Genomic DNA, 25,701 nt, shown 5'->3' with positions numbered 1-25,701 from the left:
AATGCTTTTACTTCTGCTTGCTGTTCTCAGGCATTTTAAAATGTTACATAATCCATATGGTCTCGTGTCTCAGGTTTAGCCCTTGAAGGTGTCATGGGCACATAGGCAATTGTTAGTGGTTAAGGAATTCACAGTGTACTTGGGGGTAACTGAGTTTATATACACAGAGGGATCACAAAGACCCTTGTGCCTTTGACACATGACAGTTTTGGAATTGACTGTATTCTCCAGAGACTGCTTATGGCCTCTGTTAATGCGGCCACCCTGGGAATCCATGTTCACTGACTTGAGTGTGGACAACTAACACTGTAGCCATTTTACCCCTTTGTAGGATGAAAACATAAGAGCCTGAATCCTACTGTGATAATGGAGATGAGGTGCTTCAATTTTTAAGGATGTTGGCAAGAGATTCAGAGAAAAATCAGCTGTTCAGAGCTGGATGAGAGGCGGATTGAGAGGAATTCATTTGTTTAGAAAAGCATTCTAGTGTTGCTCTTGTGTATGGGAAATTGAGTTCCCTTATTGGATATCATATTTTGTAGCAAGAGAAGTTAGGAAAAAAGCCAACCGTACCTGTATATTGGTCCTGGGTACTAAGCCCAGTGCCACATGCATGAGTGATCTGCTCCCAAGCTAATCATGAAAACATAAATCTTTTTAGAAATAGATAAGTTCTGTGAAGGAAATAATATAGTTTGATGACCTAGAGCAATGTAGGAGGTAAGGTTATAAGGAAGGCCTACCTGGGGAGGAGCACCAAAGGAAGTAATAAAGCCAACTGTGCAAAGACAGGAGAGTGAAGGATGTAAGTGTAATGGTCCTGAATCACTGATAGTTTTGATTTGTTCAGGCAACAGAGAAAAGTTGTTGGGAAAAGTCATGTTGTGAGGAGAGCAGAGACTGAACACACATCCATTGTAATACCCATTTGAAGATGCCTAGTCAGCCAGTCCAGAACCCCTTCCCTTCCTCTTCCTCTTTTCCACTGTGGTCCCTGTCCTATCTGCATTCAAAGTTCAGGCTCTCTCCTGAACTGTTACTATTCTGACATCATCAGGACTGAATCTGTTTCTGTGTGTTCAGATCACAGTGACAGCGATGTCACTGGGTCTTACCTTCACACTGTATGTGGATTAAATTAAGGTGAATGGTGGGTATTATGGTGGTCCCCATTTTGTCATGTTGGATCCCTTGCTATTTTGTACCAGTCCCAAAGGGAGCAGCCTGAGCGGGATCCACACAAGTTACACCATTTGGATCTCTAGTCTTGGATCAGTTTGAGCAATTGCTTAGTGTGATCTCTTTCCTCAGAAAACAAAACACTTGTTCATGCATGCATACTGATATATAATAGTATGTGGCATGCAAAATCACACTGTGGGAGAGCCAGGGTAGATAAAAGGAGGGAGACCCCAATATTATTACCCACTGGCTTCATCTCTTATCAGTAAGTGATGAGTATTTTTTCATTCACAGATTAGCCTAACCTTGATCACCTTCTTTGTGTCAGGTATGGGTCAGGAGCTCACACACTTGCTCTCATTTCAGGGCTCCTCTATAACGATGTGCCATGGGTACTGTACTTTTTCCTGCTTCAAGGATGCTGAAAGGAAGCTTGGAGAGGATTCTTGCCAGGTGAGCTGTAGATGTTGGCTTCTAATGTAGCTCTTTACTCCAGCACACTGTCAGACAGTGGATGGGTTAGCGGCCCCATGTTTTTAGTGCTTACAGACATTGCCCAACCCTCAAATGTCATTTCTCACCGACCTCATGGGCAGCTCAATCCCTTGAGCCTGGGGAATGCTGATATATTTCTGGTTTCATCCTGAAAGCATGGGTACATTAGGAATGTGACTATGAGTTGTATTGTGCTGCTCTGTGAAGAGGAGCATGTTACAGAGAAGTCTCTACAGCCTCTGGCAGGCATCTGTGGGATTAGTCCCTGCTGAGAAAGCTCCCTGACTTCCAGGAGGTTGAAAATAAATCATAGTATGTCTTCAGGGACTTGCCTGCCATTACAGACCCTAATGTGGAGAGTAGTAAATGAAAAGACAAACGATGCCACAGCTTGAGCAAATCCATCCCTAGCAATAAAACACCATACCAATGTGAAACCCTGATAAGTACATAATAATAATACATGTGTAAGTGATGACTATAAAGTAAACATCAGCTCCATCCAGTTTGGCGAGAATTTTTCCTTAGTGGACAGTGCTTGTCAATGTGCGAGTTCTCTTCTGGACGAAGACTAATGAAATCCACTTCTCGGAGCATGGTAAATAGTTTTGGCTTCCAACCTTGGAGGGAAAAATTACCCTGCTCTGGAATGCTTATTGTGGCATTTCTATCAGTTCCTTGTTATGAAATAAGGTAACACCAGGGAAGCTGAGGCAAAGTTTCTAATGTTCTCTGCCTGGTTATCCTGTACATGTAGAGAAGAGTGACATGGATGAGAGAGGCTTTCTCCCTAGCATTCCTGCATTTTTACAATGTGTTTTGACTTAAATGCTTATTGTAAAAGCTATAGAGTAGAATGAGGAAAATAGATTGCTTGTATTCCTCCCACCAGGTTTTTTTTGTTTTGTTTTGTTTTGCCAGTCGTGGGGCTTGAACTCAGGGCCTGAGCACTGTCCTTGGACTTTTCTCCAGGCTAGAGCTCTACCACTTGAGCCACAACACCACTTCCAGTTTTTTTCTATGTATGTGGTACAGAGGAATTGAACCTGGGTCTTTGTGCATGCTAGACAAGCACTCTACCACTAGGCCAAACTCCCGGCACCAACTACCAGTTGTTTTTGAAGGTAAATGTTTTGCATTTCCTTGATGATGATTTTTTTTCTTACCATTTGTCTGAAAAGTCCACTAGGGGAGAGACTGTATCTCCTTTGGCCACTATGGAATACACATCTACTATTTTATACATAATGGGTACAAAATTAATACTTGGCAAGTACAGGCAGATGTTAGGAAGTGATGTGAGGAACCAGTCTTTATCCTTCAGAGTCTAGCTCTACTACTTAGTGGCCCAGCGGCCCAAAATGACAACAGTTGTACATGGAGGCCGGCCATACCTGTGTGTTAGTTTGCTAGTCTACCATTACAAGGTATCACAGACTGGGTGAATTTAAGTACAGCAGTGTATTTTGTCATTATTTATACAGGTGAGAAAACCAAAATCGAGGTGTCAGCAGACAGGGTTGGTCTCTCTTGAAGCCTCTGACCTTGAATATCAGCTGATATGTTCTCCCCAAGTTCTTACTCATCTATTTGTGTGCCCCTGTCCTCATCTGCTCAGATATCCGTATGACTGGATTAGAACCCATCCCAGGGATCTCTGTTACTTTGGTTACTTCTCTGAAGACCCTGTCTTTGAATATGCTACGTTCTTCGGTATTGAAAGGGAGATTTTTTCCTTCCTTCCTTCCTTCCTTCCTTCCTTCCTTCCTTCCTTCCTTCCTTCCTTCCTTCCTTCCTTCCTTCTTCCCTCCTTTTTTTCCATTACCAGAGTTTTAAACTCAAGATCTTGTACTTTCTTTGCAAACACTTTGCCACTTAAACCACAATTGTAGCCCCGTTTTTGCTTTTGTTATTTTCAGAGAGCGCCTCATTGTTGAAAATTAATCAAGTTTATTATTTTGCTTAGGAAAATGTTTGATTATGATCCCCCTGCTGTCTTCCCAGTAGCTAGGAATGAGCCACCACCCTCAGTTAGCATATGAATTTTAGGGGAGTACAGTTCAGTTTCTAACATGGGATGTGATTGCCCTATGCAAATTTTTCAGGACATATTAAGACAGTTTAAAATCTAATTGAGGAAGTAATATAATTATAGGTTAACAAATGCCAATTCACACTCTAGGTTGATCTGTTATACTCCCCTTGATAAGTGTATATTCCCCTCATCTCTTCCTCACTGCTATGGTGGGGCCTTAGTGAGCTTACCTGCAATGTGACTTCCAGTGGAAGGTCTCAGGGCTCCAGGCTTTACTGACTCACAAAGGCTTGTGTTTTACTCATCTACAAACAGGGCAGCTGAGATGTGCTATAGTACTTTCCTATCCGGTCAGTTCCACAGCTGTAGTCTAGTAATAGCACTTATTGAGCCACTGTTGCATGTTGGCCTCAGTCTTGATTAGTAGTCAGCTTTGCCAGGCTCACCAAGCTTTGGCTAGAGCCTGGATTTAGTTCAAAGTTCTGTTCTTCCTCCCAAATTCCACTGGATTCCCAGGGAAGGTATTCTCTTAGTGGCTGGCAGCTGGAAGCTCAGAGAAAGACTGTGCTATGCTTTCCTGGCCTTTCTGCCCCTGGGATTGCCCTCAGAAATGGTCCAAAATGATTTCCATTGTGTTGAGTTTTAGAGTTGAGCAGAGTCACTGGCCTCTAAGCCTGGAGGCACTCTTGGTTACTTGATCTCACTTTGTGTATGGCTTGGAGTTTTTCTGGGACTCTGTGTTCATATTTCTGACCTTTACCCCATCCCCCACCCCAGTCTCTTTTAATTCTCTTCCTGAATTATCTCGGTCCTGAGAGGTGAGAGCTCTTAGTGGGTTCTGGCTTGGTTTGCTGTCTGAGGTTTTTAAAAAATTTCACTCTGTGGAAGGACACACTGGCTAGGTGCCTTGTGGTGATTGCAGACAGAGCCACAGCTCACAGAGCTGCCGTGTCTAGGCCACCCGAATTGTGGTCACCTTGGGCGAGGCTGAGACTTGAGATTTCAATTTTAAGGAGTGTAAAGTCTTCCAGGAGGGAGAACATAGTGTTAGGGAAATCCACAAGTAGGGCTCTAAGGGGTGGCCCCAATGGAGACATTTCATTCTAGAGAGCTGAGTGGGAAACAGATCAAAGTAAGACCTGATAGCCTATGGACAGTGGGGATCTCAGGGAGGGAAAGGAACCGGTGAGGTTTCTGAAAGGGACTACTATTCTATACCTGTTAGACCAGGACTTGGAAAGGAAATGATGGCCTGGGGATTACACTTGGGTCAGGCTGGGAGGAGCTTTGTGTTCCAGCCAAGCAACTTGAATGTTATCTTCTTTGAGGGCATAAGTCTAGGGGTGTGTGTGTGTGTGTGTGTGTGTGTGTCTGTCTGTCTGTCTGTCTGTGTCTGTGTGTCTGTGTTTGCATGTGTGAATGCTTTAGGAGAACCCCACAGTGTACTTTCCGCTTTTCTTCTAGGGTATGCCTATACCTACAGGTGAAAGGGCTCTTGTGGACTTGACCATGATGGCCACAAGGTATGAAGCCAAGAAGAGGAGAGAGACAGATAATCTTCTGCAGTTCTTGTTAGAGTTAAAAATACTTCTGTAAAATCTGGACAGAAGAGGATTCTGTTGGGTGGCCCCTTTGGATTCTCCTCTGGGTGCCAGAAAGCTTAGATGGGCATCAGATCCTAGCAACATGGGAAAAAAGAGTTAGCTTTTCCTGCCAGGGCTGCCTTTGGACTGTGATCTTCAGATCTCAGTCTTCTGAGTAGCTAGTACCATGCATGACCCTTTTTCTTTGGGGAAACCAAGGCATGGGAATGTTATATACATTCTTCAAGGCCATGCCGCCTATTTGTGATAGAGTTGGAGTTCAAAGCCAGGCCTGGAGTCTGGCTCGAACCATTTCCTTCTCCTCTCAGAGGAGGCATGTCCCTGACAGTTTCCACACCTGGCTGCTGCAAGGAAGAGGTTTTTTTTTCTTTTTTTATTAAAAGATTTTATTGATGCTGAATTTTTTATATCATATTTCAAATGTCAAGTTTAACAAACATGTATTTAAGAATGGAATCTCTATGCAATCACTGGCACATAAATTTCAGAACAAGATGAAAATTAAGCTGAAAGTTTGTATGTCATAGATACATATCGATCTTTATAATATATCATTGTCTATAGAAATATATCCCATCATAGATTTATGTGTCCATATAATTATATCTCCAAGTTCATGTCAGTTTTTTTTTTTTTTGCCTGCTCCCTTTACCTCAGCAGCTGTTTGCTGTTTTTTTTCCTCCTCCCAGAATTCCTTGGTTTTATATTGTCATTCAGCATGGTCAGCACTTTCTAATGGAAATGGACGGGGCTGGATGACCTCTTTCTGTAAATGTTGAGATGTAGTGTCTCTTGAAGATGAAGTGGTTGTGGGTTCTGGGCTTGAATATCCTGGTATGGACACATAACTTTACTTTAATAAATGACCTGAGAGAGCACAGTTGATTCTCTTATCTGTTGACTGATGGGCAAATGGTACATTTCATCTGAAATAGCCAAAGAATCCCTCACTCTTTGTAACAATTACCTTGCCAGGGCACTTTTGCTGGGAGTTTCTCTATGTCATCTTTTCCTTGGACTAGTCATCTTTAATCTCTCAAACAGGAGCCTTGCCTGCTTTTTCCCTTACAGGGAAGATCAGAAGCTACTTGGCTTCTAATGGGTTAAGTCCAGCAAGGCTGCCTGCTGAGATCCTGTCTCTCTGGATCTCTCTTGGTTTTAATCTTCATTATCTTGAATGACAATGCTGTCTGCACCCAGGAGGGGGTCCTTGAACAGCCAGATGGTGGCTGGATTTTTCTGCTAGTCATCAGTTTTCCCCTGATTACAGAACAGGTGTGAAGGGGAGGAGCTTTTCCAGTCTTACTGGGTCTACCTCTGTCCAGCCTTTCCTCCAAGAAGCCTGGAAGGGATTGCTCAAGCCCAGAGGACTCAGAGGGAGATGAGGTGGTGCTTTCATTTACTTCATACTATGTTCTAGAACCTCTAATAGGAATAGGGGACATGGGAAGTGGTTTAGTCAAATATTTGCCCTAGTGTACCTTATATTCTAATATCCAGGATGTGTCCCGGGAAAATAAAATAGGTCGACAAACTGTCCAAGGTAGCAGAGGCTGGCAGGGCATGCGTGATGGGTAGGACATTGCTATTTTAGGAAAATATTAGTAAATATTTCTGTATGGGCTGGGGGAGTGGCTCAGTGGTAGAGTTACTCATTTGTAGAGTATACCCATCTCCAGTACTGCCAAAACAACAAAAATTAAAGAGAAAAAAAAGTCTCCTTGAGAAGGCAGTATGTGCACTGAGTGAAGGGAGGAAGCAAGCCACTTAGGAGGGAAGGAGCAGTCCAGGAAGAGGGAACAGAAAGTGTGAGGGCCTTGAGTGATGCCCTTGAGTAGGCAGGAATCTGTGGTGAATGAAAGAAGGCAGGGAGGTGGCATTGATTTCAGGTGCAAAGGCTTCATTTTCTTCTGTCCCTGGAGCACTGTTGCATTCATGTATGCATTTGTTCTTTCATTCTTTAGTCAGTGTTCTTCCCTAGGGAATGCTTTAGGAAATGTGACTTTAGATGGTATAATCATTTTGGGGCTATCCCTGAGATAAAAGGAACTGATATTAAAGGTTCTCCCAGAGTTTCCCTCCCCCTTCAACCTACTTCCTTTTTCCTTTGCTACTAAACTTCAGAGGAGAGCTAGAGTTTTCCATTCCATCATTTCAGATGACTTCACCATGAAAACGTGGCTTTCAGCTTACCCACTGTTGTGTATGTGCCCTGGGTGACCTCGTAGTGGGGTCTGAATGCCTTCTCTTCAACCTTCTCCTTTCTGAACAGCCCTTGCCCTTGATCATCCCTTTCCTCACAAGTCTCTCTGTGGATTTTCTGGGGCTCCTCAATCTTGCCTAGCTTTCCAGTTCCTATGTCATTGTCTTTCCTGCCTGTCAGAGCCAGGTTATCTTCAGGTTCTGTGTGTGGCTTCTCATGATGATCACAACTTCAAGCTTCTGAATAGGTTCTCTGTTCTGTCCTGCTTGGCACCTTCAAACTTGCCATGTAAAAGGCAGGATTCCTTTTCCTCCTGCCTCCATGAGGAGTCACTTATTTCGAGTGCAGTTTTGTCTCCTTCTGCCACCACTTTTCTTTTCATGCACTCAAATTAGGATTTTCCAGCGCTCTCTGATACCTGTCTTCTTTCTTCCCTTCCCCAGTTTTGTGCACCACGTCCTCCCTGGGAACAGTGGCCCTTGAAGCATTGTTGCCTGACAGGCTGCCTTCTGTCCCCTGGGAAACTTGTCAATGTCTACTCTTGAGCCACATCCAACAGAATATGCAACTGTGGTCAACCTGGTAAGGGTTGTTTAACAGCTGTGCATGGGATTGGATGCTCCTAACTTAAGAAGCTCAGAGCCTTGCAGCTGAGCAAGGTCCCTTCTCCTCTCCCTGACAAGCAGCTCTAGGTTGTAGTCAGTTGCATACCCTGAAGTCAGTCCCATTCCTCAACAGTTGCCCAGGCCAACGCTCCCCCCATTCCCCCCCAACTCCTAGCCTTCTGTGGCCACAGTGGGGGCAGGTGTGAGTTCACTTTCTACAGGAGTAAAGCCAGGCCAGAACACATGAGCTTCTCATTTCTGCTGAATTAGGCTAAGGAGATGCTTTTCTCCTTGTTGTTGTTTGTTTTTAATTAACTATATTTCTTTATAGAGATGGAGTTCATTTTATCGCTCAGTGAGCCAAGAACTGATTACATGATGGGCTTCTGGAGATGGTGTGGGGGCAGGGTTTGGAGGAGGATAATGATGTTCTTTTCAGTGAACTCTTTTCAATGTCCTGAGCAGAGCCCTGAATGAAAGTAGCTTTTGTTTGCTAGGGTGGGTCTGCTGGGTGATACTGGAGACACTGTCACACCAGCCCTCTTTTCAGTTACCAGAGGGAAACTGGAATTAGTTGATTTTCAAAGCTCCTTCCAGCTTGGCATTCTGAATTCATCTGGTTTTGAAAGGTTAAAAGTTTATTTTATTTTTATTTTTTGGCATTTCTTTGGTTGGTGGTACTGGTGTTTGAACTCAGGGCCTTATGCTCTCTAGGCAGACTCTCTACCAATTGAATCATGCCATCTAACTGTATTTTAAATAGAGTTTTGCATGTTTTCCCCTGAATCTGAGATGACAATCTTTTTTTTTTTTTTTTTTTTTTTTTTTTTTGGCCCCCTTCTCTTTCTGGCCCCGCTCGCTCCGGCCCCGCTCGCTCCGGCCCGGCTCGCTCCGGCCACCACTCGGTTGGGCTCCGCTTGCTTTGCTTTTGCTCTCTGTCGCTTGTTGCAGTCTCGTCTCTGGCACTTCCGGCTTGGTTGTGTCTCGTCTCTGCCACTTCCGGCTTGGTTGTGTATGTGGGATACCGAGGAATCGAACCCGGGCCCTTGTGCATGCTAGGCAAGCACTTTAACCGCTAGGCCAAACTTCCGGGCCCTGAGATGACAATCTTATTTAGCTGGATGATAGTCATGTATCACTGCACCCAGTTTATTGGTTGAGATGCGTTCTTGCTAACTTTTTGCCTTATCTGGCCTTATGCCACCATCTTTACAGTTGTTTCTGCTTCTAAAGTAGCTAAAATCATGTGCATGAGCCACTGTGCTGAACCATTTTATGAAGAAAACTGGCATGTCCATTATGCCAGGTCAAGGTCCTAGCTCCTAGAACCTAGGAGATTGATGTCATATACCCAAGTAAAAGTACGTTGGCAGAAACCAGAAGTTGGAAGAAGCAGACACAGACTCATAGTGCACCCTCATGTTTTAGACCTTTGGCCACCAAAGATGTATTCGATATGGCTTGGGATATTGGGGTGGCATGTAAGAATAAGGACCCCAATTGGAAAGGAACTCAATGACTCCAAATTTACTTCTGCAGAAGACTGTCATCAGCTTAAAACTGGCAAGTAAGCACAAAGAGGAGGAAGACAGCTCCTTTTTAATCCCTAATGCAGCAAGCCCCACCTCGCAGCTCAGATTGGCTGAGTTCAGGGTCACAGTCTATACAAATTTCTAGTTTGAAGAGGGAAGGATCTGTTTTTATAAAGCAACTATTTACTGTTCACAGGGAATCTCAAAGCATACAACTTTTGCTACTTTCTTGTGTAATTTTAGGTGTATCTTAATTCAACTACTTCCACTTTGGTACCGACAGTTAAGACAAAACCTTGTATTTCTTTTTTTCATATATTTTTATTGTAATTAATAGAAGGATTACCTTATAGTCACCAGATAGAAGGTACATTACTTCACAAGCATTGCTACCCTTTCTCATGGCTTGGTCCCCATTTCTCTCCCCCTACCCCCGCTCCTCATCTTGCTTTTCCCCCTTCCCTATACAATTTCAAATAACCAATTAAGCATATGTGAAATATATCAGATAACAATGTGCAATATTGTAACAATATGAGATAACCAAGGGACAGCAAAAGAGATGAGAGATAACATGGAGGTCCTTCCATTGAGCATCATACTATATGGCCTTATGTATCTAGATTTTCAAAAACCTTATATTTCAAAACTCATTTATCCCAAAGCATTTCCTCATTTCTTTTCTTTACTTGGTGATGTCTTAGCAGAATAATCATAAGGACCAAGCCAACAGGCTAAAGCAGGAACTTTTAAGCAACCTACTTTAATAGAAAAGATACCTTTTCTCACAGGCCTGAGAGAATTCCCTCCCTCCCTCCCTCCCTCTGGCATTTAAACAGTGTTTTGAGTTTTCTAGGCAAGCTTTACTTTCATGGTGGGTTTTTTTTTTTTTTTGCCAGTCCTGGGTTTGGGCTCAGGGACTGAGCACTGTACTTGGACTTTCTCAAGGCTAGCACTTTACCACTTGAGCCTCAGCACCAGTTCCAGCATTTTTCTATGTATGTGGTACCGAGGAATTGAACCCAGGTCTTGGTGCATGCTAGGCAAGCACTCTACCACTAGGCCAAACTCCTGACCCTTTACTTTGGTTTCTTATTAGTGTTCAGGATTATCCTTTGGCAGTAGTCTTCCCATCTCTTCCTTCCCTGTTGCTGGAATTATAAGTATGCGCCACCATGTCTATCCATATTTCTATTGTAAGCCACCAAGTTCATACTATAGCAGACATAGAGAATTGTATTACAGATAAAAGGGGGAAAATTGAGCATGTGGTGCATATATGTAATCTCTGCTATTGTAGAGGCAGACAAGCTTGACGTTTGAAGTTAGCCAGGGAATAGTTAGTGAGACAAGTGAAAATCAAATGGACTAGGAATGTAGCGATCCCGAGTCCTGGGTTCAAGCCCCTTTCTAGAAACAAAAGAAACATAAACTGTGGTGTTGAAATGTATTCTGGACTAGGGAGGAGTGAGACATATGTCCTTGGCATTTTCCCTCCTAATCTTACTGTGAGGGTTCCCTGAACCTCCTGGGTACAGATGGCCATATCTGCTTGGCATACCCAGGCACTTTTCTTGTGGTACTCCTCTTCCCTCTCAGATCTGCTGTTTCTTTGTGCTCATGGCAGATGGGAGTTCAGCAGCTTCCCGTCTCTGTGGAGCAGGGGATTGATTTGTGGTAGGAGAAATCCATGGTGAGCTTATGTTCTCTGTTACTGTCACAATCACATATTTGAGGATTCAATAAACTCCTCATACTCTGAAATGAATAGACTTGCCTCTGCAATTTTACTTTATGAAATTTGTCCTTCATACTGGCTTAGTCATTTGAGGTCTCTTAGTTTCCTATAGTAAAAGTATTCTCTGTAGAGTAGACTTGGAGAATTGTCCTGGACAGTTGCTCATTTGCTAATTAGCTATTGAAATCACAAATCATAGTATGTTAAGACTTTTCTGGAGGGAAGTGGATCCATGTTCTTATTTTGCAAGGAGGAAAGCAAAAGCCATAATTGTCTGTAGGATGAATATCACATTGAACTTGGTCCTTGCTGCCTGCCTTCTCACCTCCTTCCCTTCTCCAAAACTGCTAAAATGAAAGATGGAAAATACCTTTCACTATATTAAATTCCTTAACCAATTATCATTTTTTGATACCGTACTATGTGCCTGGTAGTGCTATTAGCACCTTTTCCACGGTAAGTCACTTAAAGGTGTCATTATAGCCTTGGAAGATACTGTTATTAGTAGTAAGAGTTTAGACTAACAAAGTAGTTGGCTAAACCATTAAATACTGTAGTATTTTGCTTGCAAAATTTAAAACTTATATGAGAGATGGGGATAATTTGGTCTCAACACTGACCCTCAGTGAATGTTTATATGTGAAAGGAATAAACAAATGAATAGATAAGTTAGGGATTCAGGGAAATGCATGTAATTAAGAAATGTTCGTCAATAGAATGTTAGTTCACTGAAGAGTCCAGGTTTATGGTTAATTTAGGCCTGTGGCATCAACCTTTTGGTTCTGTCATTTTCTTGCCTGCGAAATGAGTTTATGTCTACTTTAAAGGATATTTCTCTGGGCTACATGGGGCAGTAATATAAGTAGCGTTCTGGTATAGTTTGGGAATGGTTTCATTGTGTCTCATGGAAGTGGTGAATTGGGGTGGAGCTGGTGAGTCTAGGTCATTGAGGGGATGCCTTTGGAAAAGAGTAAGATTGTTTTCATTGGACCTCTGAGTTCTATGAATTCGTTTTTGTCAATGTAATCTCTTCTCTTAAATATGCCTGCTATATCAGTTAGCTTCTCATCAGAGTATAGGACTTCATGAATTGTTTCCTATTATGACACTGATGCTGTAGCACCATGCCACTGAATCTCCAGAACTGTGAGATACATAAATCCACTTTCTATATAAAGTTAGTCTGTCCCTCATTTGATGATAGTAACAGAAGCAAGCTAAAATGACAAAACAAGCACCTGACATAGTTCCCAGTATGAACCCTTGAGGTCAGTGAACATCCAGTTAATTGTAGAAAGTTATTATTAGCTGTTAACAGGGCAAATGAGTAATGAGCCATCATTAGGTGAATGGAGCATCCTGAGGTAACTGTAAAAACAAAAACAAACAAACAAAAAAATCCCAGCAAACAAAAAAAAACTTGCCCAGGACAGCACAGAGGCACGAAATGCAGATGACTCTGTCTGAACAAGGATATCTTGGCCTAGAGAGCAGCAGAAAGAGTTCTATCCATAAGTAGTCTGGCTGAAATTTTCCTGAAGGTATAAAGAGTAGATACAGTGTGCAGAAGAATCCTCTGGCTATTCATGTATGCATCTGTCCACTGGATATAGGGATGAGTCATTGACTCTGTCCTCAATTGTGGAGAGCAGGAACCAGGGACATCTCATGACAATGAACTTGTGGACAAGGCTTTGTTCTGGGAGCAAAAAGGCCTTATTTCCTTTTCTGGTTATACATTCCATGTAAACTTGGAAGCTATTGTAATGATTTTTCCCTAGTCTATATAGTGAGGTGGTTAACTTAAAAAAAAAATCTGTACTAGGCACTGTATTAAGTTTTGTTTTAAGTTCTGCATAAAGAAAATGCATGGTTTCTGTCCTCAAGCAGCTTTCAGTTCCTAGGAGACACAGACAAGAAAGCTAGCAATAGCAGGTATACCATAGTGCTTGGAAGGATTTCTGCTCAGCAGCACATCAGTGCATACATGCACTTGGCTTTTGCATAGTCAGGGAATATGTGTGTGTTCTCAGGGTAAGCTCATGAATTCTTCTCCTTTGAAGGCCTGATAAATCACAATGTATCATATGTGTTTGTTATGATTGGGTGAGGTTTATTGGTAGGAACAGTCCTAATATCTCTGTGGTTTGAAGGATAAAGTGTGTTTCCAGGGTGTGCCAAAAACTAGTGGTATATAATTAAAGAATTTGGAATATATTTATCATATTGATTACAAGATGAGGTAAGTATGTTTTCACTTAAACTAAACATTTTAGCAATAAAAACAGTAAGCCTTTTATTCTCTAAAAGTCACTTAAATGGATCTTGCATAATTGACGCGTTACTTTATAGTTTTTCATTGTGTCACATGCCATCTTAAATTTGTCGAACATTGGGAGAGACTTTCAACCTTCTGTTATCTATTTATTTATTTATTTTATTTGTCCTTCATGATTGATGAGACCCTTCTTATTTTCACTGTATTTACTTTTTTTTTTTTTTTGGGTACAAATACTGGGGCTTGAACTCAGAGCCTTGTCTGCTCATTTGCCTTTTTACTCAAAGCTTTTGGCTCTACCAATTGAGATATATCTCCACTTCCAACTTTTTGCTGTTTAATTAAGAGTCTCATAAACTTTTCTGTTCAACCTGGCTTCTGACCACGATCCTCAAATCCCAGCTTCCTGAGTAGCCATGTATATAGACATGAATCCCCAGTAAAGAAGAAATGTTTGATTTTTTTCCTTACCTTTATTTTTATTTTTTATTTTTTTGACAGTACCTAAGATAGAATTCAGGACCTCGTGCTTGCCAGGCAGGTGTTCTACTCTTTTTACCATGCTACCCAGCCCTAGGAATTTCTAGCAATGTATTTAAAATTGAACTCATTTGTTACAAGCATATGTATGCACACACACGCACACACACACACACACACACACACACACACACACACACACACACACACACACACACACTTGCAACTTTCTGCTTGGAGAGATAAGAACTTTAGCAGAAGGGTCCTGTGATTGGAACAGAGAGGGCACAGGTTATCCTTTGGAGTGGGCTTGCCTAGGATTTCTCCTTCTTTTCCACACATTTTGGACATGATATACAGTGGTGGGAAAGAAAGCTTCTTGAATACCTTCAGTTCTTTTTTCTTCGTGTCTTTACTTCCTTTAGAGTTCAACAAGCATTTGCTAGACATGGTTCATGACCCAAAGATGTAGTAGGGAAAGATATAGAAGGGGAAGGAATGGCTTTTGTTCTGTCTGGGTTCAGGATGGAGGAGTACAGTTGATTCTCAGTGTTCCTGAGGGATGGGTTCCAAGAAACCCTGACAATACCCGCATCCACAGAAGCTTGATTCATTTGTATGAAACATAATGGTCATTACTTTGTTCATATTCAACCTTTTCTGTATTTCTTTTTTGTACCTAATGCTATGCAGCTGCTATGTAGATAGTTAATATTGTAAATTTCTGGAAATAATAGTAGGACAAACTGTACATGCTCGGTACAAATAAAAATTTCTTTTCTTTGAGAGTGCTGCTCGTTTAGTTCATGAATGTGGAACTCAAGAGACACAGAGGGTTGATTTTATTTCCTTGCTGTATGCCAAGCACTGTTCCCAGGTTTATTAACTCACTTAACCCTGTAGCATCTCTGATTAGTTACCACTTTTTCTACTTCATGATGAAGGCGTTGAGGCTTGGAAAAGATAGGCAAATTTTATCATTCACCCTAAGTCCAGCTCAGCTCTTGCCCCAGTATTAGCCATACAGCATACAACAAGAGATCTCTAAACCAGAGGACTCTGGGGAGGTTGAAGATTTTTTCTTTCTCTTTTAACCTGTATGTTCATGGTGACAGTGAGAACCTGGCATAGGTACACTGATGGTACAGAAAGGATCTGCCCTTAAGAGCTTGCAGTCTAGGACTATGAAATAGACAAAGTTCATCATCACAGAATGTCAAGTGCTCCCTGGATATGCACCCTGGGTTGAGACAGGAATAGCAGGAGTATTTCAGCAGGGAAGTAACATTGTTAGTGTTAGATAGGCTGCACACTTCTATGGAGCAGGAACGTGGAGCAAGAACGGAGGAAGAAATAAGAGTGGAGATGGCTGACCCAAGCAGGTGTCTCAGGAACAGGAAGGGGCTGAATTCAGATAGTGAAGAGGAAGACATACTTGGTGTCAGGCATGTTAGGGTAGAAAATGGAGGACAGAGAGGAGCCTGGGAAAGTCTTTACATTCCTGACTTGGGTATTGAGGTGAGTTTTTTGATGAGTCACGAGTAGAACCTGGTTTGGGAGAAAAGATCATCCTGTTTTGGACAGAATGAAAACTGAAATTTTAGTGCTAGACCAGTCAGTTCTAGATTTAAACTGTGATTTGCCATTTATGTAATTTTTGATCTTGAGTAGAATACTTAACCCTTTATGGGCCTTCTTTAATTCTTGTAACATGGAATTCTGATTGTATCTACCATAGAGGCTTAAGGATGAAATAAAATCTTATTGGCCATTGATAATTATCAATAGTTAATAGTCGGTTGTGAATATGAATGTAGGCATGAAGTGTGAAAGTGGTGTGATAATTTGTAAAGAATTGGAACAAAGGCCAGGAGTTTGGCCTAATGGTAGATTGCTTACCTAGCATGTACAAAAATCTAGGTTCGATTCCTCGGTACCACATACATAGATAAAAGCTGGAAGTCGTGCTGAGGCTCAAGTGTCCTTGAGAAAGTCCAAGAACAGTGCTCAGGCCCCGACCTCAAGCCCAGGACTGGCAAAATAAAAGGAGAATAATACTAATGAAATTCTTGTATGCTAGGCCCTGAGCCAGGTTTTGTACTGGGTATTTTACACATTTTCATTATTTATGATCATTGCTGTCCTTAGACAGAAAGGAAGTGCATTAGTTAGAACAGACTGAGCAGACCCAAGCATGCACAGACTTGAGATGCTCATTTTGCTTTCATAGAAACAGAATATGTGGATTTGATGTTTGTCTTTGCTCTATAGTAGCCAAGATGAAGGAAGCCCTGTCATCATACACATGTGATTTCTAACCTTTTTTTTTTCACTAATATTTGCCCATCTATCTAGCCCAGAGCAAGAGCATAGCAGCAAAGGATGAGAACTATATCATGTCTGCTGACCACTCACTGTTAGATGTTAGTCACATGGTCACCGTCACCACCTGGAGGGTAAGGGTAGGAAATGTCTTACTTTGCACCCCAGGGTGTGGGTGCAGGTTGCTACTCTCCACAGATGTCTTGATGTCTAGATTTTATAGAAACGAATTTACTTCTGCAAGGTCACAGTAATTACAAGTTTTGTATTTGCAGAGGTATAGACCAAAGGAAGTAGATTTAGTATGATTAAATAAGTAATAAAGGTTGTCAATTAATGAATAGGGGTATTTGAAGCCCAGATAGTTGACTTCAACCCTCAAGTGATGTGAAGAGCTCGTACTTGGTATGAAGATTATTGTCTTAAGGAAAATCAAAGATTTAGTAAGCCAGTGGTATGGGTGAATAGCTCTGGATCACGTTGTGAGAAAAGAGGACCCTGATATTCAGTGCTCAGCAGAGGATACAGTGTTTGTGTCTAGAAGGTCAGCAGTGTTATCCAGAGCATCTTTCGATGTAGAATAGCTCTTTTTTTTTTTTTTTTTAAGATGAGGGGTGACTGAACTTGGTTGTTGTGGTCAATTCTTTGCCACATAAAGGCCATATGAGCCCATGTGAATTCATTTGACATTTGGGGTCATACAGCCTGTGAAATTAATCAGCGAGTTGTTCTCTTCAGCCAGGCAGTCTTTCAAGTTGTTTTGAGAGTGAGAGTGATTCCATCTAGTGGATGGCATTTATTGAACATGTAATATGCACAGACAATCTGGGTTCTGGTTCCTGGGATTTTAATGGGGAATAGGAGTGAGGGAAAGACAACCTGGCTTCTCATTCTACTCAATTCTGGGAACCTTGAGCCAGTTCCTGGGTACATTGGTCCTTAGATGTCTCTTTGGTTTAAAAATTACAGGGAGGCATAGGCAAGCCTGTTTAATTTTGATTATTCAGGACAGATTTGCTATGTAACAACTGTTCTAGTTCACAGAGCATGAGAGGGTAGGAAAGGTAGCTCTTACCTTCAGGAAGTAGACGGAATGGAATTAACACTTGTCTGTAGGTATTCACAGACTGTGATGGCTATCGATGGCACATGCCCATTGTACTGGTGGTTTTCAGGGACTTGACGAGAAGTGAACAGTATTGCTGGCCCTCAGATCAGGGACCATTTTCGCACTTGCCCAACCCACTCCTCTCCCTCTTATCATCCACTCAGAATGCTTACTTTGAATATATAGAATTTACCAGGCTTTAGAGAGTGCACCACATGAATGAATTGACAAGGTACTGGTTTCTGTGGGAGTACCTCCATGGAATGGTGAGATCTGTGCCAAAGATCTCTTGGTATAGATGGGGAGAGAGCCAGGTGAATGACAAAGCACAAGGGAAAGTAACATCCAAGACTAACCACAAAGATGAGGGTGATTGAAGTTTCTTAGCTTGGGTAGAAAGACCAGAGAGAGCTCAAGAGCCAAAAGGCAGAGTTCTAGACATGGATTAGTCGGTAATCTGAACTCTGGAGTCCAGCTGATTGATTTTAAATAGCTAAGCAAATACAGTGATTTCACACATCTTTACACATATCCTGAGCAAGCTAAAAGTCTCCAGTGTGGTAGAGAGTGACTCTTGAGGACCTAGTGGCATGTGTTGTCCTACGGAGGGATCAGGAGCTACTGTGTGACTCTTTAAAAACCACATGAAGGTAGAAATGTGAAACACCTATGTCCAAGGTACAAAACTGAAGCACAGAACTTGTTGACAGTAAATGACTTTGGGGCTCAGCTCTTTTTCCCATGAAATGAAGTTCCCTTCACTACCACATTGCCCTGCCTTTACTCCCTCCTCTCACCCCCTCCTTCAGCTTCTCCATCTGTCATAAGTGGATAATGATTTTGTCCTACCTTACTGCTGACCCCCTCAATAATAATGACCTAGCAAGGAAGTGTGAGGCATAACTAATAAAAATGACAATGAAGCATTTGCCAATAGAAGGCGTGCTGCTGCATGCTAATACTGGCAAGAGCCTGTTGGCAACTAGAGGGCAGATTTATTAGCAGCTGTTGAGCCTGCGGGATTCTTCTCCCCTCAACTTGGAAAGGCAGCAAGTTTAGCTCTAGTGGTTCTGGCCTCTGGACGTTTACTCTGATACCTGTTTGTGTCTCCACTTATGTGGGCCTGTGTTGACTTGAGAAGCCCTTTCATGTTGTGAATTGGACTTGACAGTCATAGGAATGGTGCCAAAGATGGTATGGTTTAGATGGGGAGAGAGCCAGGTGAATGACCAAAGAGTTGGAGGGAAGGTAATATCCAAGATAGACCCACAAAGATGAGGGCTCTAGGAGTTCCTTAGCTTGGGTAGAAGGACAAGAGAAAGCTCGAGAGCCAAAAGGCAGAGTTCCAGACAGTGCAAGGTCGGTAACCTGAACTCCAGAGCCCAGTTGCTACTTTCTGGCTGCTGGACCTCAGACAATTATTCTGTCTCTATGGCTGCACAATGGACTGGCAATCCTGTCTACCTCATGGGGCCATTGAGAGCACTACATGACAATAAATGCAAAGGGCTTTGAACAATATCTGAGCCATAAGCACAGGTATCACTATCTATAAAAACCTGTAGAGCCACCGAAGTGGATTCAAGGCTATAGGTAAGTGGCAAGGTATGAAGAAAGTTGTGATCCTGGAAGAGGAGACATTCATGGAAACCATGGAAGCCCTTAGTGATTTTGGCAGCATAGCAGCATACACACACACACACACACACACACACACACACACACACACACACACACACACACACACACACGTGTGTGTGTGCGCGCGCCTGCCAGATAGATTTCTGCACATCACTCAAAGTGTTGTAGCTCTAGGGACAGATGGGAAGTCAAGTTTAAGAAAGTATCTAGGAGCCAAGCACTGGTGGCTCATGCCTGTAATCCTAGCTACTCAGGAGCCTGAGATCTGAGGATAGTGGTTCAAAGCCAGTCCAGACATAAAAGTCTGTGAGACTCTTATGTCCAGTTTACCACCAGAATACTGGAAGTGTCATTGTGGCTCAAAGTGATAGAATACTTGAACAAAAGAGCTCAGGGACAGTGCATAAGCCCTGAATTCACGCCCCAGGACAGATAGATGTTCCTCACTCCTCTGGAATTTGAGATGACTGCATGCATATGAACTCTTTAAGTTGTGGAAAGGATATTAGTTTTGGTGGCTAGACTAGCCTACCTTTAAATCTTGGCTTCACTATGTCCACTGTCTGTTTTTCTCTTCATTTCCCTCTTATGATATGAATGTTTGTATGTCCCTAGTGGATATTTTGAAATCCTAACATCTAAAGTTACGATGATCTTGGGAAATGGGGCCTTTGATTAATACATGAGAGCAGAGCCATTAAGATTGGGATTTGTACCCTTACAGAATGATACCAGAGAGCTTCTTCAGCCCTTTAGCTATGAGATGACCAAAATGTAGACTACAAGTAGGCCCCCATTAGGTAGGGAAGCTAGTGGCACCTAGACCTTCTCCTTTCTCCTCCTTGGAACTGTGAGAAATGAATGCATGTGCTTCGTAATCCATCTACCCTATGAAATTTTGTTACAACAGTCTCAATGTAATGAAATTCTTTTGTCTGTCTGTCTGTCCATCATCAAGTATTATCTATTCATTCAGCATCTATATCTGTCTGTTTACTTACCTACCAACCTACATACCTGTTTAATCTGGAGCCTACAATGAAACTAGTTTTGGAAATTCAACCCTGAGCAGTTAGATCAGATTTTTTTTTTGTTTCATTCCTACTCAGTCCACAGGGGGTGCTCGCTGATCCAGCCCTTCAACTCCCATTTTTACCATATTTGTAAAAACTATGCAGAAATCTGAACAGCAGGCCAAATCTTTGTGTGCTCATTTAATGAGAAAATTGAATGTAAAAAAGGGAAAAGTTTGGAGATAATTGGACTCAAGAGAGTTGTCTATTTTTTGGAGGTGATGAGCAGTTGATAGTTTCGTCAGAAGTACTTATGATGGTCTACAAATGGCTTAGCCACTGAATCCCTGACTTCCAAAGCATCTCTCCCAGAGGGTTTTGTCATTCAGCAAAATGTCCTGGTCTTAACAGAGGTGTGAAGCCGAACACTTGCAGCTCTTCTTGGTTGTCCACACAGTTGTGAACCTATGCAAGCCTTCCAGTAACATCTGTTGTGGCTTCACAGAAAGATGGAAAGTTCTGATCCTTGTGCCAAATCCTTTTCATGATTCAGTCTCTTTTGCGAGGTTGTAAGCCTGTGTGTAAGTCCCTAGACTCTACTGACTTGACAGTTACCTGAACTTTGTACAACATGAAATTCCCAAGAATGGACGTTACATAAAATAATCTTTTTTGCATTGTAGAAGTCGTTGTCACCAATCACTTACCTGCTTATCATAAAACAGGCAAAGGCAACACAGTACATTTCCTCTGATGGCAGGTTCTCCCGGCATGAGGAAAGGAACATAATTAGAAAATGGGCAATATTCACAGAGCAATTACTGAGCCTGTTAATGAGGTTTACATGAAGGCTTCCAATGAATTAATGAAGAGCAGTGGTTTTGGCATTCCTGTTGAACAGCTGGACAGCTTGATAAGGGAGCCAGTGAAAGCCCTTGGCTTAGACAAGGTGAGGAGAACCAAGCGACAGACATTCTAGCTCTTGCTGGCCCAGTCTCCAACCTTCTTTAGTTCTCATATCCTGAAGAAGTAGGACAAGCTAGGTTTCAAGACAGAGACTCTCCATGAGGAAAGAGAAGAGGCAGCTTGACTTGGCTGTGGCCTTGCATCTCCCTTTGACTCTGCCTCAGATTGTAGCTAGGAGATAATTGTTAAGTCTCCTTTTTTCTTCATATATTCTCATTATGGATCTGCGAGTTTTGGAGAAAATAGCATGCCATTTTGAGCCAAGGTGTCTGGGTGTTCATGTTGACCCATTACAGCATTTCTATGAGTTCCTTGGACATGTCACTTAGCTGCATATGACTTGCTGTTTCTTTCCATCAGTGAACTGTTTTAAGGATCAAATGGAAATGTTGATCTGAAGTTAGATTATGCATATGTTAGATCAATCAGCAAAAGTTCTGCAGATGTACAAAACCAGTAAGATGATATAGACACACATAGACAGATGCTAGATTTTTTTTAAAGTCTTTCATTTTGTTAATATTTATTGTTTCTTGCCATGACTTGGTTTTCTGAACTGGATTTTAGTTAAAACACATTCATTTATTTAGTGTATAAGCACCATGAAACCATATATTTCCATTCTCTGACAAAAGCAGGGCTCCCACCTGGTGTTTTTGAAAAGTTGTTCCTTTATCAGTACACAAAGTGACTTAGTTAAATTTAATCAACAAACTACAGTAATAAAAAGAGAATAATATAGACTTGATAAAGATGATATTGGAAACATTCTCAGATTACTTCACTTTTTCTAGTGTTTAACTCAGGGCCTTATATTTGCTCAGCTTCTTTACTTGTCTGGCATTCTACCCTTTGAGCCATGCCCACCGCCCTGATTTTTTGCTAGTTATATGAAGGACATTTCTGCCTTTCCTGACTTCAAATCTCTATCCTCTGGATCTCAAGCATCTTGAGTTTTAAAGACTTGGCTGGTGATTGTGGAGGCTGACAAATCTGAAATCAGTAGGTCAGGCTGGCAGCTAGTAGTAATGCAAGCAGTTTTTAGGCAGCAGTCTCCGGCAGAATTACTTCTAGGAAAGTTCTTCTAGGACCTGCAATTGATTGATGAGGTCTACCACTGTGATCTCTTTTTACCAGTCTTTAACTAGTCAACTGGTTAGAGAGGTTAACATGGTTTTCAGAACAACAGCATAATGACTTCTACTCTAGGTTGGATTAACTAGAATGTATAGCCTAGCCAAATTAACATACAGCTCCAGCCATCATAGCTATCATTACTGGTGTTGATATATCAAGAATCAACTAATATGCTTGGGCACTGCTGGGCCTGATATGCACCTAATATCTTTACTCTAAGGACTGATTCTGTTGAGTGAGGAAGGTCAGGTTGAGAATGACTTGAATGATGGATGCTCTCAGAATGCATTGTAAGTCCATCAGACTAGCCTTTGTCAGACAGGGACTGGAGTTTAAAATCATCAAGTGAGCATCATGCACAGTATGTTACTTTTGGAAGCCAAGCAGACTTGACTTAAAATATTGAAATCAGCTTATTCCTTATTTACCATTGAGATGACTAATTTAATCTCCACAATGCATGTATTATTTTTTTCTCCTTTAAATTGTGGAAACTAATGTTGATCTTTTAGCTTTGTTTCAAGAGTAGAATGGTTTAAACCTTGTTTCCCTCAATGGTTCCCTTTTTCTTTATTTATTGAGTATTCATTGAGTTTTTGTAATGTTGTATTTTTTTCTTTTAATGTAAACATTTCCCCATAAAGAGTTTATGGTAGATATTGGGAGTTTTGCAGAGTGCAAGAGTTTAAAAAAGCTGAAACTCTTAGTCAAGATGGAAAAATGAGTAGAATGGCCTGGACATCTTGTGTTCGCAGTGAGCATGCATTTCACCCTGAGATCTTTAATGAGAAAGAGGGAGCCTCCTGAAGTAATGCTCTTTACTGTCCTAATAAGACAGTGACAGCGTTGTTTTATTCCCCAATGATTGTGTCCAAGTGAGAGTGTTAACATTTCACCAGTGTTTAAGAAGTGCAGTCACTATTATCAGTTCTTTCCTGTCTGTCTGTCTGTCTGTCTGCCTGCCTGCCTGTCTGTCTGTCTGTCTCTGCCTGCCTGTCTGATTGTCTGTCTGCATCCATCCATCCATGCTATGTTCTATTTGGTAGAAGAAATTCCACATGCTTGGCTCACTTGTTTTTACCAGTAGGTTTATGTGGGACATTGATAACACCTCAGTTTTGTCCTTGATCCTGGTGAATTTAACAAATAGAGATCTACTAATTCTGGAATAGTTCCACAAACCACTGAAGACTGAGATTTCACAGCTTTATGAGGGCAGCCTTGCTGCATCTTATTCCAGTAGCAATATGTAATAATACATCATAAAATGGCATTACATGAATAGTCTGTGGTTGCATATCAATTTGTTCCCTCCTATTTGGTTCTCCAAAATGGGAGAAAACCAGAAAGAAAGTGGAACCAGAAACATTAAACAGGTCTCTATTTTATTTGTGTTTTTTTCTTTGTTTGTCTTGATGAGGAAGCTGTGAACTCCTTCATGGACAGATGGTTTTCTTTTCAGCTCTATGCTTCATTGTCCAGCACAGTGCTTGGTATATTGCCAGGAAGGTAGTGTATGTTTATTGAATGAGTGAAGAAACTGTGAAGAAATGTCCTGATTTGTGTTGTGCTGTGGCCTGGGCAGCTGTTGACACTTACGGAATGAGGTACTCCACACAAGGGGAATGGCCATAATGGGCCATGCTGCCTGGGGACCATCTCAGAGAATCTGATAGATGGATGAGGTTGCCTGGCAAGCTTGATGCCATCTGTGCCTCCAATCCAGTAGATCAAAGGTGAATGTGTGATTGATTGAAGTCTCACCAGTGACAGTGGACTCTTGCTAGAAGGTGTATCCCCCAGATTCAGGTTTTCCTTGGAAACAAGCAACATGACGTGGGAGGGAGGGAGGGAGGGAGGGAGGGAGGGAGGGAGGGAGAGAGAGAGAGAGAGAGAGAGAGAGAGAGAGAGAGAGAGAGAGAGAGGAGAGAGAGAGAGAGAGATTGCTTCCAAAGCATCTCTCCCAGAGGGTTTTGCCATGCAGCAAAATGTCCTGGTCTTTAGATGTGTGAGGCTGAACACTTGCAGCTCTATTTGGGTATATCTGAGAGAAGAAATGAGCAAAGGATATAAAATGCTAGGAGCATTGTCTAAGAGGAAACCAAAAGATTGTCATAGATTTTGGGTATTTGAACACAAGAAGGCAGAGGAGCTCAGGTGACCTTCTTAGTATGAGCATGTTGGAACTCAGCATAGCCTGACCTATGGTCAAGCCCTCTGGGGCATATGCTTCTGAGGCATTACGTATCCTTCAGTGAGGCAATGTGCTAAGTTTCAAGTATCTGTAGCTATGTGATATAAATGCTTTGCTATATTTGCCCACCCATACCAATTCTATCAGAATATTTTCCCAACATTTCTTTTGATGACATCCCTATGTAACCAAGGTCAGAATCTTAGCAGTCATACTTGAAAACTTGCTCTCTATCTAATTTACCATCTCCTCATTCCTCTCGATTCAAGTCATTCATTCATAGATCTCTTTAAGTTCTGGTAGATCCATTTCTTTGTGATGTTTCCTGCCAGCTTTTCCTTCTCTGCCTGTCACTGTTGTGAACTGGGTTTCCATCATCTGTGGCCTGGAGAATTCCACTGGCTGCTGGCCTGTTCCCTCCTCTTTGTGTCTCCTCAGTCATCATCTTCCACTACTAAAGTGATTTGTCTAAAGTTCAGAACAGCAACTGGCATCCCTTCATAAGCCTTTTTGATAATTTCTTGGTGCCTCTACAAAAATCCCAAGAACTTAGCATAATATGACAGAGTTGTTCTTTTGTCAGGTTCCAGCCTTCCTTTTTAGACCTGGGTCCTGCTGCTGTGTAGCCAGGAAACCAGCATGTTCTTTTATGCTATAGAGATGTGGGAATTTTTTTTTGTCCCTCGGATATCCTATGAATTTTTCCCTGTCAGGTTCCTACTTATCCTTTAGGACTTAGGTACTGTAGTTGGATTTGTAGCTTGTGGAAAGAATTACTGCAGAGCTGCTGAGATGGGATGATGGTGTAGGAGCATGTGGTTTTCATTTAATGGAAGTTCTCTTCAGCCATATCCACGAGCATCCCACAGGGGAGCCGAGTTTGTTCATGTCTTTACTCGGTTTGTTAAATTGTGTTTTATTAATGTGTGTGATTGTACTGATGCTCAGGCTACTGTGCTAATGACTGATAATTGCCTTAATGAGCTATTTGTAAGAAATACAGTAATACCAGTTGGAATGAAACCAGACCCCACCACAGCTGGTGGTATAATAGCCCTTTGACTGACTTCAGGGGAGCAGGCTGCAGGATTCTTGCAGTCAGCATAAGGAAGAGCTCAGCTATTCGTGTTGCCTTAAACACCAAATTCATCCATCCTCCATGAAAAGC

At 41.9% G+C, this 25,701-nt stretch overlaps 1 protein-coding gene across 1 annotated transcript in view; it reads left to right on the top strand.

The window, feature by feature from the left end:
- Positions 1-25,701, top strand: part of Large1 (LARGE xylosyl- and glucuronyltransferase 1) — a 449,296-nt gene that overhangs the window by 67,413 nt on the left and 356,182 nt on the right. Inside the window, exon 2 of the mRNA XM_090328589.1 lies at positions 1,549-1,635. Within this exon, the coding sequence (XP_090184715.1) occupies positions 1,571-1,635 (65 nt within the window). The 5' untranslated portion in view covers positions 1,549-1,570. The remainder of the gene's footprint in view (positions 1-1,548; positions 1,636-25,701) is intronic.

Source organism: Megascapheus bottae, chromosome 2, assembly GCF_031878675.1.
Source record: "Megascapheus bottae isolate mThoBot1 chromosome 2, mThoBot2.hap1, whole genome shotgun sequence".
In the NCBI taxonomy this organism is placed as follows: domain Eukaryota; kingdom Metazoa; phylum Chordata; class Mammalia; order Rodentia; family Geomyidae; genus Megascapheus; species Megascapheus bottae.
Note: the sequence above shows the minus strand (reverse complement) of the source record. Positions and strands in the feature narration are given on the sequence as shown.